General features: G+C 29.2%; 2 protein-coding genes across 2 annotated transcripts in view; both read right to left on the bottom strand.

Annotated features, from left to right (window-relative positions):
- LOC134835489 (potassium voltage-gated channel protein Shaker) overlaps positions 1-15,827 on the bottom strand; it is a gene marked incomplete at its 5' end in the record, with an annotated part of 38,649 nt that overhangs the window by 7,969 nt on the left and 14,853 nt on the right. Inside the window, 8 exons of the mRNA XM_063850368.1 lie at positions 66-150; positions 6,741-6,912; positions 6,989-7,142; positions 7,801-7,922; positions 7,984-8,179; positions 9,801-9,897; positions 10,021-10,189; positions 10,290-10,419. Coding sequence (XP_063706438.1) covers positions 66-150; positions 6,741-6,912; positions 6,989-7,142; positions 7,801-7,922; positions 7,984-8,179; positions 9,801-9,897; positions 10,021-10,189; positions 10,290-10,419 — 1,125 coding nt within the window. The remainder of the gene's footprint in view (positions 1-65; positions 151-6,740; positions 6,913-6,988; positions 7,143-7,800; positions 7,923-7,983; positions 8,180-9,800; positions 9,898-10,020; positions 10,190-10,289; positions 10,420-15,827) is intronic.
- On the bottom strand, positions 12,841-13,524 carry LOC134833417 (pseudouridine-5'-phosphatase-like). The gene has a single exon (XM_063847728.1). The coding sequence runs from the start codon at positions 13,522-13,524 to the stop codon at positions 12,841-12,843; it is 684 nt and encodes a 227-aa protein (XP_063703798.1).

Here is a 15,827-nt window from a genome sequence, read left to right on the forward strand (position 1 = left end):
GTTAATTCAATTCTTAATTTTTTTTTATTATTTTAATTATTATTATTATTGGAGAGTTTCATTACCAAAATGCATCTGGTATGGACTTGAAGAACGAATTCTCACTTCCTGCTTCCGCAAAATAAACAGCCGATGAGAAGAGTACAACGCCTAAAATTAGATACAAATATTTGGTGGACATTGATATGGTTGCTTTTTGTAATATTTTTTTTTTCTTCATAACTTTTGATTTTTTTTTTGAATTTTTGAAGATGATGCGTTTTATAAGCAGAGAGAAAAATGACAAAATTAAGAAATGACTCATGAATGATTTTGAGACGACGAATTTAGTTCAAATATTTTTGTTCAGTTTTTTTTTAATTTTTTCCCTATATCTTAGACCTGACTTAAAAGTAAAAAGTAAGAAAAATAAAATAATTAAAAAAAAAAAATTATCGATAGAGCAGTAGATGAACATTCATTCATTCAATACATTGTCGCTTTTGTAAGAGATACGGACTTCAGAATAGAGAGATCATATATATTAATAAAAAAATTAAATTAGGAAAAGTATAACAAAGATACAACATTTATATAATAATAATATTTATAACATTTGATTTATTTACAAAATCATTAATTTTTTGTTTATTTTTTATTATTCATATTGTTAAACATTAAAATTATAAAAAAGACACCAATGCAGCCAATCGTAAAATTATTTTATACAAAATTTATATTTTTGTATATTTTTTTTTCATTCATGATTTTTTTTTATTTTATTATTAATATTTATTAATAATATTAAAAATAATATTTATATATAAAAAAAAAAAAATAAAAAAAAAACATTTAAAATTTGATGATTTGATAAGTACACGGAATGACAACAGATTTGCTACTTATTCTGATAAAGAGAGAGCTTGAGAGGACATTAATATTATTCTTTTCGTTTAATTATAATTTATTATTATTTAAAAAAAATTACAACAATTATTATTTTAATGTGGCGGACAAAATTAATTTTTTTCTATATTATATGTATATTATTTGTATATAATTTGTATAATATTTGTATATTATATATAATATGTGTATACCATGTATATAATTTATATAATTTATATATAAAAATTTTTTATGCTAAATATCAAGAATTTAACCATAAATCGATAGAAAAATAACTCAATAAGAGTGTTTTTGTTTAATTTATATAATTTAAACTTCAATTTATGCTCAAATTTTTGATATTTAGTATATAAAAATTTTATATATAAATTATATGCATATTATATACATATATATGCATATAAAATTAATATTTTTTATACATATAATATACGCATTATATGCTTAATATACATTTAAATAATTTTATAAAAAAATAATTTTATAAAAAAAAAATATATATAAAAAATAATAAACATTCATTAATAAATAAAATAAATATTAAATTATAAATTTAATTCAATGTTTGTCAGAAATATTGGTTCCTTCATAGATTTAATATCGTACCAATATATATTTTTGTACTGGATTTATTAAAGCTTTTTATGTATTGAATGAAGGAATTTTATTTAAAAAAAATAATAATAATAAAAAAACTTCTACTTTTCGAACTCTGCGAATTTCTACCAAACAATCACAATAAAATAATAGAAAATCAATATTTTTTCTAATAATAATAATAATAATATATAAAAAATATGAAGAACCAATTATTCATCGGAACAGAAGGAACATATAAAGAGTAAAAAAAAATAATGAAAAAAAAATTCACAGGCACAAAACGATTTACACGACGAAGACGAACGAACGAACGACGGTTACACGGTACGGAACAACTTTACACTTCCAAGTCAATCCAATATTATATTTAATTCAAAATAAATAAAAATTAGGAAAAAAAACGGAAAATATATATTTTTGGTTTCCAGTGTTGTTGTATATATTATATATAATTGAAATTGGCATTCATATATTTAAATATTTATATTATATATATATATATTATGTATATTAAGAAAAAAGGAGGTATACAAGTGGACACGATAAATTTGTTTTGATGGAGTTTATACCTCATGTCACCATATCCTACTGTAGTCATTGTAACTACAGCCCACCAAAATGCATCGGGTATGGATTTGAAATATGATTCAGAAGCGCCCGCTTCGGCAAAATATACAGCCGATGAGAAGAGGACAACACCTGGGATTATATTTGTTATAACAGAGTGTTTATTATTATTTTTTAATTTTTTTTTATCATTTGTTGTTTCAGGATAATTTTTTTATTTTATTTTATTATAAAAAAATCTGGAAGCTGCTGGTTGAACAAAAATATTTTTTTTTCAAGTTTTTTTTTAGCAGCCAATAATTGAATTAAGTCGCTTATGGAATAATATTATTTTATTGATAGCGATATATAAAGATTTAATAATAATAATAAAAATGTATATAAATTCATGAATATGAGATGAACTAAAAAAAAAACTTTTCTCTACTTATTTTGAAAGGTTCTTTCATCAAAATATAACTTGTACGTCTTTTTTCGCTATATATAGAATTTTGCACAAAAGGCAAATCTTTGATACAAAAATAACGCAATATTTATATCCATGTTGTTATAAATAAAAAGATCAATATACGGATATTTTAAAGTTCCATGCATTTTCTGGCGCTCATTCAATAGAAAAACTTGCCATGATCAAAACATATTTACAAGATTTATTACCTGATTTAATGGGTTTTATTATGCCTACTTGCTTGTCACACACTTTAATAGTATTAGTAGTAGTAGAAGCGCAATGAACGACAAGTCACTTAAAAAAAAATTTTTTTCTAACATCAGCGAGGACTCTTGAATTAATTTTGACCTAATTTTTCGGGGAAAAAAATTTTACAAAAAGAGGAGCAATGAAACGGAATCAAAGTTCTTTTAAGTGTTCTTTTTTATCGCTCTTTTGACACAAACACACACACTCCGTGATTGACAGGAAATTGTTTTTTTTTTGTGCCGATTATCGATCCAAATGCTCATCAGACAAGAAAGTGTCAGTTTGTTAGTTTTCTTCTCTTCCTCTCTGTGTTTCTATCTCTCTCTTTTGATGGTAATTTACAGGACTTGTTGAAATTTTCTTTTGAACAATCATCATCATTGTTACGCAAAAAAGGGCTCGTTGTAAATAGGACAGATATTAACCATGTTCGGAATACACTGTTGAAAATGTTAAGTTGCGTTACGTTGAACTTAGTTCATTAAGCTTTGTAATTAGTTTTATGAGACAGGGAAAAGTTGCATAAAAGCGAAACTTTTTAAATGCTTTCGAGTTTTGGTTCAATTATGAGCTTTTTACAATCAGCTTTTGTGAAAATTTTGATAAAAGTTGAAAAGTTTGTTATTGCCAAAATGTTTTGATCGGACAGGTTATTAAATAGTTGCACTGTTGTTGTCTTTTATCGTATTCAAAAATGTTTTTCATTGAAGTATATTGATTTAAAACAAACTGCTTGTATTTAACGGGTTCTTTAAAGTTGGAAGTATTGATAGATTTAAAGATGCTCATTAAACATATTATGTTATGAAAAGAACTTTTAAAAAAGCTTCAAGTAGGGTTCATCTCGAATATTATTAATATGAGTGCCTCCATTCAAGGTCTTGCCGTTTAATAAACTTCTTTAATGCTTTCAATTCCATAGCTTAAATTTGAATTTACTCTTAATTATTTATATTTTTCGAATATTTTCGGTAAGAAGGTTGCCATGGTCACGATTTTTTATCGACTGAAGATTGAAGTTGACATAAAATGTGAGCTTCTCAGCGGAAAATCATCTCTGCCTTTTCTAATGAAGTGTCTTTTCTGATAAAATAAGATTCCCATGCGCCCATGTATTGTCGTTTGTTGTTATTGTTGTATTTTTTTTCCATCATTTTAATGATATATTCACTTTTTTGTGTTCTTAATTTGGGTAGTTTACTATATTTCAATGTTTTTAATCACATAATCTTATGCTCTTTTTTTAAATTGATTCAATGTTAATTCACTAATATCACAAGTTTTTGATAATTCGTTGTATAATGCTGATCCCTTGTAAAATACTGAGTTGGTTAGCAGGTTACTTGATGGTCTTAGTTGATTGTTTTTTCTCAAAAGGTAAGGCTGAACGTCTCCAACATGTGATATGTTTACTCTTAGGTAATCGGGCAAGAGACCTTTTATAAGTAAGGACAAGCACATTAAAGTTTATTCTCTGTTTGACACTCAATAATTCAGTTTGTTTCAACAAATCACAGATTCTAGTATACCGATTCAGTCAATGATCTTAAAGCTTGGTTTTGCACTTTTTGTAATTCATTCAAATCAGTCTCGTTGTTCAATATCAAAATTGAGCTACAATAGTCTATGCACGACCCAACCATAGATTTATATAGTATCAGTCTTGTTTCTCTATCGATCTTGTTTCTGTTCCTTATCAAGAAACCAACCTTCTTTGCAGTCTTTTTTATCACAGTTTTGTGGTTTTCCTTCATATTCAATTCTTCATCAATAATGATTCCCAAGTATTTGATTGTTTTCACTCTTTCAATTGCTTCATCTTGTAAAATTAATTCAGTGGTGTTGTTGTGTTTGTCTCCAAAGATCATGAACTTTGTTTTGTTGACATTCAATTTCAGCTTAAACATATCGAGAAATTTCTTCACATTTACAAAATCACGTTTGTTTACGATTCTTAAGATTTTTTGTTATAGAATGTATAGAATTTCAATAAGGTCCTTGTTCCCTTGTTTCATCTCCGAAGAGCTTCTTGACTTGATTTTTTTTAGCATTATGAATAAAACAATTATTTTAATTTTCCAGAGATTCAACCAAGTCTCAGAACTCCATCTAAAATTCATAAAAAAATTAATATACTTAACACTTTAAGTCGTAATTCCATATAAAATTTTTTTAACAGTGTACATAACCAAAATGAATGTCACATTGTATCCCAAAAAGCAGGACAATAGTTGCATTTCACATGAACGCACCTAAATGATCGCCATTGTGCGATGGCACAAGAAAAAAAACGACACTTTTTTCTGTCTTGTCTCACAACTTGGTTTGTGCCATAAATTTTTGTCTGATAATAATCCTCTTGTATTATGAGCACGATTCTACTAACTATATATTTTTCACGTTTCGTTTTTTTATACTTGCTTTCAATGGCCATCATTATAGGCAACAACAATCAAGAAGCAATAATTTTCAACAATCCTTTTGTGTTTGTGTGCCATTTCCACGTTCTACTTCCTCGCCATTGAAAGTGTCTCGAATTCGTACAAGGAGAAAATGCGCTTACATGCAACTTTTGACAACAAACTTAGACCGAGACGACGACGACGACGATAAATCCTAGACAAGAACACGATTCCAATTCAATTGTGCTTGAATTATGTTCCCAGATATTATTCATTGTTCAATGATTGCACAAGTGTGTGACGTGTTTTTTTTTCTCCTCGTTCATTCCTCTTTATCTCCCTTGTTCGTGTAATTTATGCACGAACATTTGTTATAATGACTCTTTTGAGTGGTTCGATGAAGCGAGTGACAACTTTTGCCGAATATTGGATACAAATATTTTTTCTTGTTTGTCATTATCCGATGCCCGGATGGCTGCCCGGATAACGCTGAAAATTAAATAATGAAATATTTTTATCGAGATCCTTTTTTCCGTGAATTATGGCAGTATTTACTTTCGTCTCGTTGGCATTCTTGGCCATTTTGTTTGCGTAATTTGTTAAAAAAAGGACTCACTGGATAGAAAAAAAAATGTTTTTTCTATTTTTTTAATATAAATATACCTGTAGGACATTTTTTTCTGTAAATGTTTATTTTTTGGCTTAGATTGGATAAATAAACAAGAAAAAAAGAGACAAAAAAATTTGTTTGATATTAATATTTTTAATATCTTTCAATACGAAAAAAAATGTCAAGATAGGAAAAAAAGGAAAAACAGAAATTCATATTATTTAAATTTCTTTTATGTTTGTGACTTGTTGTATAAATAAAAGATTTTTTTTTGATTATCAGTATTATTAAAATATTATGATATCAAAACTTGACGCAAAAAGTTATATTTTGATGATTTTCGACAGTTTTTCCTATTTGAACATGATATTTAATCAAAATTCAATTTTTGTGGTCACTTGATAAATTTTACACGAGATTCAATTCAATGATAAGGAAAAATTAAACGAGTTTCTACTATACTATTATTACAATATAATTGGAATTTGTAATAATAATTTTTAATTAAAATTCAATTCATAAAATTGCTATGGAAATAAACAAAATTTCTACAGTTTCACTAAATTTCGATGTATTTTAATATTCTACGAGAAAAATGAAAATGAATCCTGTGCAAATGTTGAATTTAAATGAATTGAACCAAGATAAATATCAATCAAGCGTTCACACACAAGCTAAAAAACTCGTCATTAAATTTATACTTGACTAAATTTTCACGCATTTTATGCTCATTTAACTCAATAAGTAGAAAAAAGTTTTGATTTCTAAAAAAAAAAATATTTGCTTTTGAAACACTTTGCGATTTGACGCAAAGCATATCAAGAAAAATCTATAAAAAAATGAAATTTTGAGTAAATTAAATGAAAATGATGATAAATGACTTTTTTTGTTGTCAATGACTCAATTAATTGATTAAATTATGAGACATGAGGATGACAGTGAATGATAAGGAATAAAAAAGAATTGTACTTACCAATGAAGAGGAAAAATATAAGTAAACCTAATTCCCGCATAGATGCTTTTAATGTTCTTCCTAAGATTTGTAAGCCTTTTGAATGCCTAGATAATTTAAATATTCGGAACACTCGAACTAAACGTATCACCCGCAAAATTGCTAAGGACATAGCCTGATTCGTTGACTTGTCCTATAAACAAATTTTTAGTTAATTTTGAGGAATTTGAGAATTAAAAGATGAAATAATGTTTTGAACAAAGACGAACCTGTGGACTAACTGGCGCTTTTGGAAGGTTTAACGTATCCTCTTCCTCGGCTACAACAGTTGCTAAAGTTATGAAATAAGGAATGATGGCGATTATGTCAATTATGTTCATGACGTCCCTGCAGAAATTTAATTTATTCGGACAAGCAAGGAACCTGCAAAGGAAATAAGGTAAGAATTTCTCATTTTCGTACTCCTCAGTAAAATTTTTCTCCTTTTTTAATGGCGTAAAAGTTTACAAGAGAAGTATTTCACATTTTCGTACTCCTCGGTAAAATTTTCCCGCCTTTTTTGAGTGTGTAAATGTTTTTACAGGAAAAGTTTCACTTTTTTGTACTCCTCAGTAAAAAATTTTCACCTTTTTTAATGGCGGGAAAGTTTACGAAGGAAGAATTTCTCATTTTTGTACTCTTTTCCCGCCTTTTTTGGTTGAGGATACTTTTCAAAGGAAAAATTTTACATTTTTGTACTCCTCAGTTAAAATTTCCCGCATTTTTCAAGTGTGTTACAGTTTTAATAGGGAGATTTTTACATTTTCGTACTCCTCCAGTAAAAATTTTTCGCCTTAAAGCGCAGGAAAGTTTACAAATGAAGAATTTCACATTTTTGTACTCCTCTGTAAAAATTTGGTGCCTTTTTTAAAAGTATAAAAGTTTTTATAAGGAGAGTTTCACTGTTTTGTACTCCTCAGTAAAATTTTTCTTCTTTTTAAATGGCGGGAAAGTTTACAAAGGAAGAATTTCACATTTTCGTACTCCTTACTTTCCCGCCATTTTTTTGCGCGGGAAAAATTTGTTAAAGTATAAAACTTACCTGACGCTAAGTTCGAACGTGAACCATACAATACATATAGTTTCTATTAGGAAGAACGGATCTGTGATGTCGGGCACTTCGTCTTCCTCGATCTTTGTGCCATTTGTTGTGGTATTAAATACCTAATCAAAGCAAAAAAAAGTGCTAACTGCTAATTAACAAAACAAACGCTTTAAATCTTACCTTATAATGTTTAAATTCGGGTAATGTTTCTAAACAAAATATAACAATAGATAAAAGTATAACAAATACGCTAATTATGGCTACGATTCTGGCCGCTTGTGAACTCTCGGGATACTCGAACAGCAGCCACACCTTACGTTGATTCTCATTGTCCGGTAGTGGTTTTTCCTCTTCTTTAATAAAGCCTTCATCCTCTCTGTATTCATTTGAGGGAAATTTTAAAGAAAATTCGACACAAAAGTGTCAGCATTAAAAATTAAGTAAAATTTTTTTTTTGTATGTTTTTTTATGTATGGAGTTTGTGTTTCGGGGAACATAGCAGTACAGCTAGCAGTGGAGCACCGATACATCATCTCGACTCATCATCGTTGACTGTCACTCATTGGAGTACTTACGTTCAGCTGTCAAAAAATCTACAAACTACGGTACAAAAAAGCAAGCACAAAATGCTAATTTACTAAAATTTGCGACAAAGGTGCAAGCTGTCAATTTCGCATATTAAGTGTAGGTAAGAAAAATCTGTGAAAAATTTGTTTTATGTAAAAATATGAATTTTCTACATCCCAATATACCCCTCAGTTGATGAGTTGCGCTTCTGAAGTTTGAAAATCTACGTATGAGGCCCTCGGGATTTTCATAACCTCAAAAACGCAAAAGTTCCGATGTGTGATGATGGAAAAAGTGGTTGGAACGTCTCATGCAGCGTAGAAAATTCATATCGTTACATCAGAGCGGGTAAAAATCAAAGATTTAAGATCGGAATCGAATGCGTAGTTTCGAGGTCGACTTTATACTTTTTTTTTTTTCTTAATTTCCTTAACAGATGGAGCGTCATTTGTGTGACTTAATTAAAAGGTAATTGAAACGTGACTTTGACATTTTTTTTTTTTTTGCAATTGATGTGGTTTTATTTTGTAATTTTACGTGTTTATGGTTGATGTAAATTCAATTATGGCGCGGTTTAGTATGAACGATAAGGACATAGACGACGAACGGAAGGATGAAGGGCATGAAAGTCAGTTAAGCAATTATTTTGATTATAATTACGTTTGTTTAAATGGAACGTTGTAGATTTATGGGGAACGCTACTCAGCTGGAAATTTGTATTGAGGTAAGTAACGCTACTTTTTTTGTTAGAATTTGATTTTTTTTAGGTTAGGTTTTAATGGATGATCTCAAGATCTTAAGATCTCAGGATCTTAAGATTAGATCTTAGATCTTAAGATTAGATCTTAGATCTTAGGATCTTAAGATTAGATCTTGGATCTTAGGATCTTAAGATTAGATCTTAGATCTTAGGATCTTAAGGTTGGATCTAAAAAAAAAATTATTCCAAATCTGAGTATATTAAAAAATTATTCAGATCTTCTATAAGATCTTTAAAAGTGTCTCTTATAAAAGTTGTTCTATGGAAAATTTTTGGTCTATTAATAAATCAAGTAACGAAAAGGATATCATCAATTCCATTCTATCAAAAACTTTTCCAACTGGGTACTAATTATAATTGATTCTTTTGTGTCGTTTAATTACAAAGAAAGGAAGAATTTTCGATCAAATCTAGCAAGGGGGGCGCTTGTTACAGAAAAGAAAGTTAATTGTAATTACACATCTCCCAAGCGACTTCGTCGATTGAGCATTGTCTCGAGATACGTTCCGAGACTGTGTCGATGATTTTTGCTACGTGCCGATTGTCTTAGATAACCGGATACTCCACTGCGATATTTTGTCTTTTTATTACTGTTTTTTATTTTTTGTGTTTTTGTTGTGTGAATAGTTAGAATTAGTTTTTATGTAAAAGATGAAGTAGCGGAACTTACCTAAATTTATTAGTCGCTGCTTCGCCTAATTCATAAAATTTAATTTCTTCACTAAATACATCTAAAGGTACATTAACGGGCCTCCGTAGTCGACCGCCTTTGAAAAAAGTAATTATTTATTTTTAATTCGCGGATCCGCGTGTGACATTGGACGACGAAAAGCTCTTATTTCTTTGAAGCAACCGTCACCAAAGCAAAGAATGAGAAGGGAAAAACTTACCGCTTTGATAATAATATAAAATAGCATCAAAACTCGGTCGATTCCGATCAAAAAAATATTCATTACGTAATGGATCGAAGTACCTAAGTCTTCGATCGGGATCACCTAGTAATGTATCTGGAAATTGATTAAGCGTTCGAAGTTGGGTTTCAAACCTTAAACCGCTAACCTGTTTTTTGTTTTGAGTTAATTTAGCGGCAAGAATAAAAAAAGAGAGAAGAAAAGTTAAAAAATGAAGCAAAAGCAGCAGCGCGGCAGCAAGTACTTACATTAATAACAACTCGTTCACAAAAGTCATGATCATGAGGGATTGGCTCAAAGTGCGTTACGCCTCCGCCAAAGCCGCCATGTCCGCCTGCCCCCCCTTCTTCATCTTGACTGCTTAACTTGGGTAGAGACCTGCGAAAAAAAACCAAATAAAAATATTTTCAGTTAAAATTCAATTGATTTAAATCACACGGTAATTATGAAATATTCAGCATTTGTATTGAAATGAGGAAATTATGTGTAAAATCCCTTTTTCCACTCGTTTAATTCGCTCTTTTGTTTTTGTTCAATACTCGTCATGTTATGTACTAATTGGATCTCCTCCATCGAAGTAACGCCGACGCAGGTAAATTCGTTCATTAATTTTTTTTTGTAATTTACAGATAAATACAGTACGCACGCACCATGGTTTATTTATATTTAAAATCAAAGTCTAAAAATAACATTCGCGTTGTGTACACGCAAAAAAGTGTATTTTTATATTTAATTATGCTTAAAATACCTTGTACCGGTTTGTTTCTTGTCTAACTGCCAATAATATAATTACAGACAAGAGTGATTTAAATAACATTAAATGTGAATAATCGAAGTAAAAATACGAGATGGGAGATTTGCGATGGTGTGAGAAAGATGAAAAGTTTTGATTATTTTTCTTCGTAGGTGATTTCGTGACAGTGATGTAGCATTTTGATGAATTTTGAGCCCTTAGCGGTTGAGTTTTGAACTAAAAAAAATTTAAACAATCTTTTTGTTCAAAATTAAGGTAATTAAATATTTAATATGAAAATCATGTAAAATTAAAATTTCATTCTATTAAGTTCGGATGTCAAAGTTAAGCAAACAAAGTTGATGCATAAGGTCTGAAAAATTCCAGAATTCAGACTCTGGACTGCCAAATAATATATTTTGAAAAAACCATTTTTCTTGTTTCATCCTGTGATCACTCTAACCAAATAAAACACTCCAACTGGGCCTGAGGCAGGACTGTGATATATTCAATGGCAACGGATTAAATGGCGCACGACCAACAAAATTATAACGTGAAAGAAAAGATGAGGTTTTTTAAGCTTAATGCTTTTTTCCTCCAACTACAATGCAGTAATCTTAATTTGATGAAATAAATAAATAAAAACAGATTTCCGTTAATGATCAAATTCAACGATGAAAAATTCTTTATAGTTTAATAGAACTTTAAAGCTTTTTTTAAAGGTTATTTTTTAAAGATCAACCTGATCAACAAGCGACGAAATACTGTACTACCGTTTTCCTTCAAAAGTATTTTTTTATAGAAAATCCTAACGAGCTTTTTTTTCGATGAAAGACAGTAGCTCTTAAGAAACATGAAAACCAATAAACTTCTTAACTTGAAATTCGTTAAAAGCCCAAAATTTCGCAATTGACGAATTTCAGAATTAAAAATCTATTTATGTTTCTTATGTTCTTAGTTATGATTCTCTATAAAAAAAAATTTTTGAGGGAAAACGGTAGTACTGTATTTCGTCGCTTGTTGATCAGATTAGATCTATAAAAGAAAATAGATCAAAAAGTGAAGATTTTGTCAAATTTAAATTATTCAAAATTTCTTTTGATGATCTTTTGAATAGAAATTCAAAAAATTGATTTAAAATACTTTCTAAATGCTCTTTTTTAAGAAAAATTATTTTTCAAAAATTTTCATGTAACCTAAATTTGTGTTTTCAACATAACCTTAAAATTAAAAAAAAATCAATTCAAGTCAAAATGTTCCATGATAAGATTCCTGAGCAAATTTTCACATCACTGCGCAACAAAACAAACAATTCCGTTCTACTTTGATGATCAAAATATTGCTGTTTGCGTCATAATTGTCAATGACATAATCCACATGTCTTCCCATACCAACACTTTCATATACACGACAACGACCGATGATTACCGTTCTTATGGTCGAAGCATGGGGCAAAAATATATCGAATTCCCATTTAATTTAATTGTTTTACATTTTCTCTCGGATTGTTTGCACTCACTTTCCGAATTAAATCGTTATCGTAGTAAATTTATTTTATTGCGAAACTTTTATTATTGTGTTCATTCTCATCCTTTTTCTCCTCTGGGTGTTTTTATGTTTTCTTTCATAAATAATAAAACAAAAATCTAAAAAAAAGTCTTTTATGCGAAAGAAAATGCATTGCGACGAAAATTTATCTTCTTTTGGTGTCACGTGTTGTTTTACCGTTCATTTTTTTTCTCCCTATTCAACAAATTTTTCATTCATGCCAGCGACGAACGACGTCGTTGTCGGTCGGCGTCATCTTCTATTCAAGCGCAACACGAAATTTGGGTCATGCCGAATGACGTCATTGTATGACCTATATTTGGCGAACTCGTTCATGAACTCGGGCGTTGTTGTGCGATTTGTTGCATTTGTGGTAAAGTACTCGCAAAACGAAACGAAATAAAACGAGGGTTGTAGATTTATTGTTGCGTGTATCAGTCTAGCTACGATAGATCAATTAAATTTTTATGGCGAACAATATTTTTTTATTGTTGTGGTTTTTTTACGGAGGAAAAATCTCAAAATGGCGGCAAACCAAATTCCTCCGGTTTGAAATCTTCCAAAGTTGTTAGTACCAAATCCGCTTCCTTTTGAAGATCTTGCGGTAAATTTTTATCCGGAACCATGACACATTGCATTCCCGCCATTTTTGCAGCTTTGACGCCATTTGGCGCGTCTTCGATCACCAAACAATCTTTCGGATCTATAGATGGCGCAAATCTTTTTGCCGCTACGAGAAAAATATCTGGCGCCGGTTTTCCGTGTTTGACTTCGGGATCACTTGATCCAGTGACGACATGATGAAAAAGATCAAACAACGCCTTGTATTTGGCAGTTTTAACTGCGACCGAATCTTTGCTTGAACTTGTGGCAATGGCGATCGGAATCCCCTTGGAATGCAAATGGCGAATTAATCGTTCGACGCCGGGCAGTAATTCGCAATTTCCAAGTCTCTCGAGAGTTAGGGATTTATAATCGCGCATAAAATCCGTTTCGCTGCACGGTAATTGGCAATCCGCGATGACAGTTCGACAGGAATTTTGTTCTGTGGTTCCCAGGATTTTTAAGCGAACATCTGAGACGAAGGATTTTTTGAATTTTTCACAAATTTCGCGGTAAACGCCTTCAATAACGGCTTCGGTAGCGAGAATTGTGCCATCCATGTCGAAAATGACGGCGCTAACGGGACGGAATTTTGACATGATTCACGAAAAAATTTAAATTTGAAAATTTATGAAGAACTTGTCGAACGATATTGAATGGCCTACTGCGATAAAAGGCCAAGGTTAATTTTTTTCGGTTGTTTTTGTAAAAAAAAAAAATTTTTTTTTGAACGCAAAAGAGCGCGAGACGTGTTGAGAGATGTATGTTGCGATCGAGAGTGTGAAGTGTCTGGTTATTTTCATCAAAAGTAATTAAAAAGATTTTTTTTCTATTATTTTTTTTTTCCTTTCTATTTTTATCCACAATTTTTATTGGCATTCTTGCCTTGATCTCACTCGATTTATTTTTTTTTTCGAATTCCAAATATTCGCAAGAAAAAAAAATAAAATTGAAAAAGGATGAGAAAAAATAGTTTAGGAGTATAATGACAGCATCATTTATCTTGTTCAATATTTTTCCAGTTCTGTTACTGTTTTGGCAGATAAAAATTGATATTTCCGTTCGAAAGTTTTTTTTCTGCTATTTTTCCGAGAAGTTTATAGGCTTTTTTTGTGTAAATAAATATACAACATGGAAAAAAGTATGTGTCAGTTGTTTATTTTATTTTTCTGTGAAATAAACTTTTACTGCAGAGTTTCGATTTGATTCTCCATAATTTGTTTAATTTTCGATTTCGGTCTGTCCGTGAAAGAGAAATATTGTTAAAAGTGCTTCGAGTAGTTTTGATGGGAAAATAAGGAGAAAGCGGAGGAAGTCAGGCTCAAAATTGCATCGTATTAGGAAAAAAATTAAAAGGAGTGGAATTTAAAAATCAAAGCGCTTTTTCATAAATTTTTTTTTAGTTTTTCATATTTTTTTTTAATTTTTTCTTCTAATTTTTATCAATTTTTTTTTGAAGTTTAATTAATTTTAAGTTTTTTTTTATTTTAATTTTTTTTATGTTTTCGAATTTTTTCTTAATATTTTTTAATAATTATTTTTAATTTTTTTCCAACTTTTTTTTTATATTAATTTTTCTAAAATTTAAAAATTAGTTTTCTTCATTAAATTATCTTTTGAATCGAATTTAAAAAAAAATTTAAGTTTTTCAAATTTTTTAATTTTTTTCTGAATTTTTCTCAAATTTTGCCACAACTATCTGAATAATTTTTTTATATCAATTTGAAAAAAAATCTAATTATATTTTTAGTTAGTTTTCTTAATTTTACCGAGTTATACTGATTTTTTAAAATTTTTCTTAAAAAATTATTTTTTGATTAAATTTATGAATTTTTCTTTAGTTTTTTTAATTTTCAATAAGATTTCCTTAATTTTGTTAATTTTATCCAAATAACTTTTTAAAACTTATAAAATTTTGTTAAAAATTTATTTTTTTTTATCATTCTCAGACAAAATGTTAGTTTTTTCAATTTTCTTTAGCAAAAAAAAATATTTTTTAAATTTTTTCATGACAAAATTTGATTAGATTTTTTTTCTTTATTTTTTCTGAACTTTAAAAATTTATTATAAAATTTATTAAATTTTTTTTATTTTTTTTAATTTAAATTTATAATTTTGAAAACTTATAAATTTTCTTAATTTTTCTTTTTTTTCTGAATTTTTTTCCAATATTTTTTGAAATTTTTAAAATTTAAATAAAAAATTATTTTTTTTCCTTTTCAGACAAATTTACAATCCAAATCTCTTAATTTTTCCAAAAGAAAAACTTTTCAAAATGAAAAACTAGTTCAACTTCAGGCACAAAAATAATTGAGTTATTACTGCATGCACCGGAGAAGCGATGCGATTTAATAGTTTATTTTTTCCAGCAAATCTCGACACCACATTCGAGATGAAAACCGTTCGAAAATTCATTTTTCTCTCTCCCGTAGCAACTTGTCGCAGTTGTTAATCATTTTGCTCGTTGAACAATTTTTTTTTTCGTTTACGATTTATGTGACACGTCATATGTTCGCCTGTCAAGCCAAACAAAAAAAAATGTAATAATAAAAAAAAAACACCTGCATTGCACACACAGGACGACAAACAAGGCACACAAAGTAATCATAATTACAGGAGTGTGTCGCATATGTCTCGCAAAAGATGATGAATGAAAAAAGAAAAAAAAAATTCTGGCTTAGCCACAAAAACTCATCTATAATAGTTAATGTCACACGCTGCTGCCGCCGCCGCCGCCTGCACAAATCTTCCTTATTTAGTTTTAGGTTTTTGGAGCATCACAAGTGTGTTTGTGGTGCGGCATATTTTTAGCATGAAAAAGTTCATTAAGTCACGGAAAAGGTACTTGAGAGACATTTTTACGACAACGACGATTATTACGGAGAGAAAAAAAGCAACTTTG

Source organism: Culicoides brevitarsis, chromosome 3 (assembly GCF_036172545.1).
Source record: "Culicoides brevitarsis isolate CSIRO-B50_1 chromosome 3, AGI_CSIRO_Cbre_v1, whole genome shotgun sequence".
Taxonomy (NCBI): Eukaryota; Metazoa; Arthropoda; class Insecta; order Diptera; family Ceratopogonidae; genus Culicoides; species Culicoides brevitarsis.

Bases quoted from the DNA above. Each gene is read 5' to 3' on its own strand.
- LOC134833417 (XM_063847728.1), bottom strand. From the start codon at position 13,524: ATGTCAAAATTCCGTCCCGTTAGCGCCGTCATTTTCGACATGGATGGC.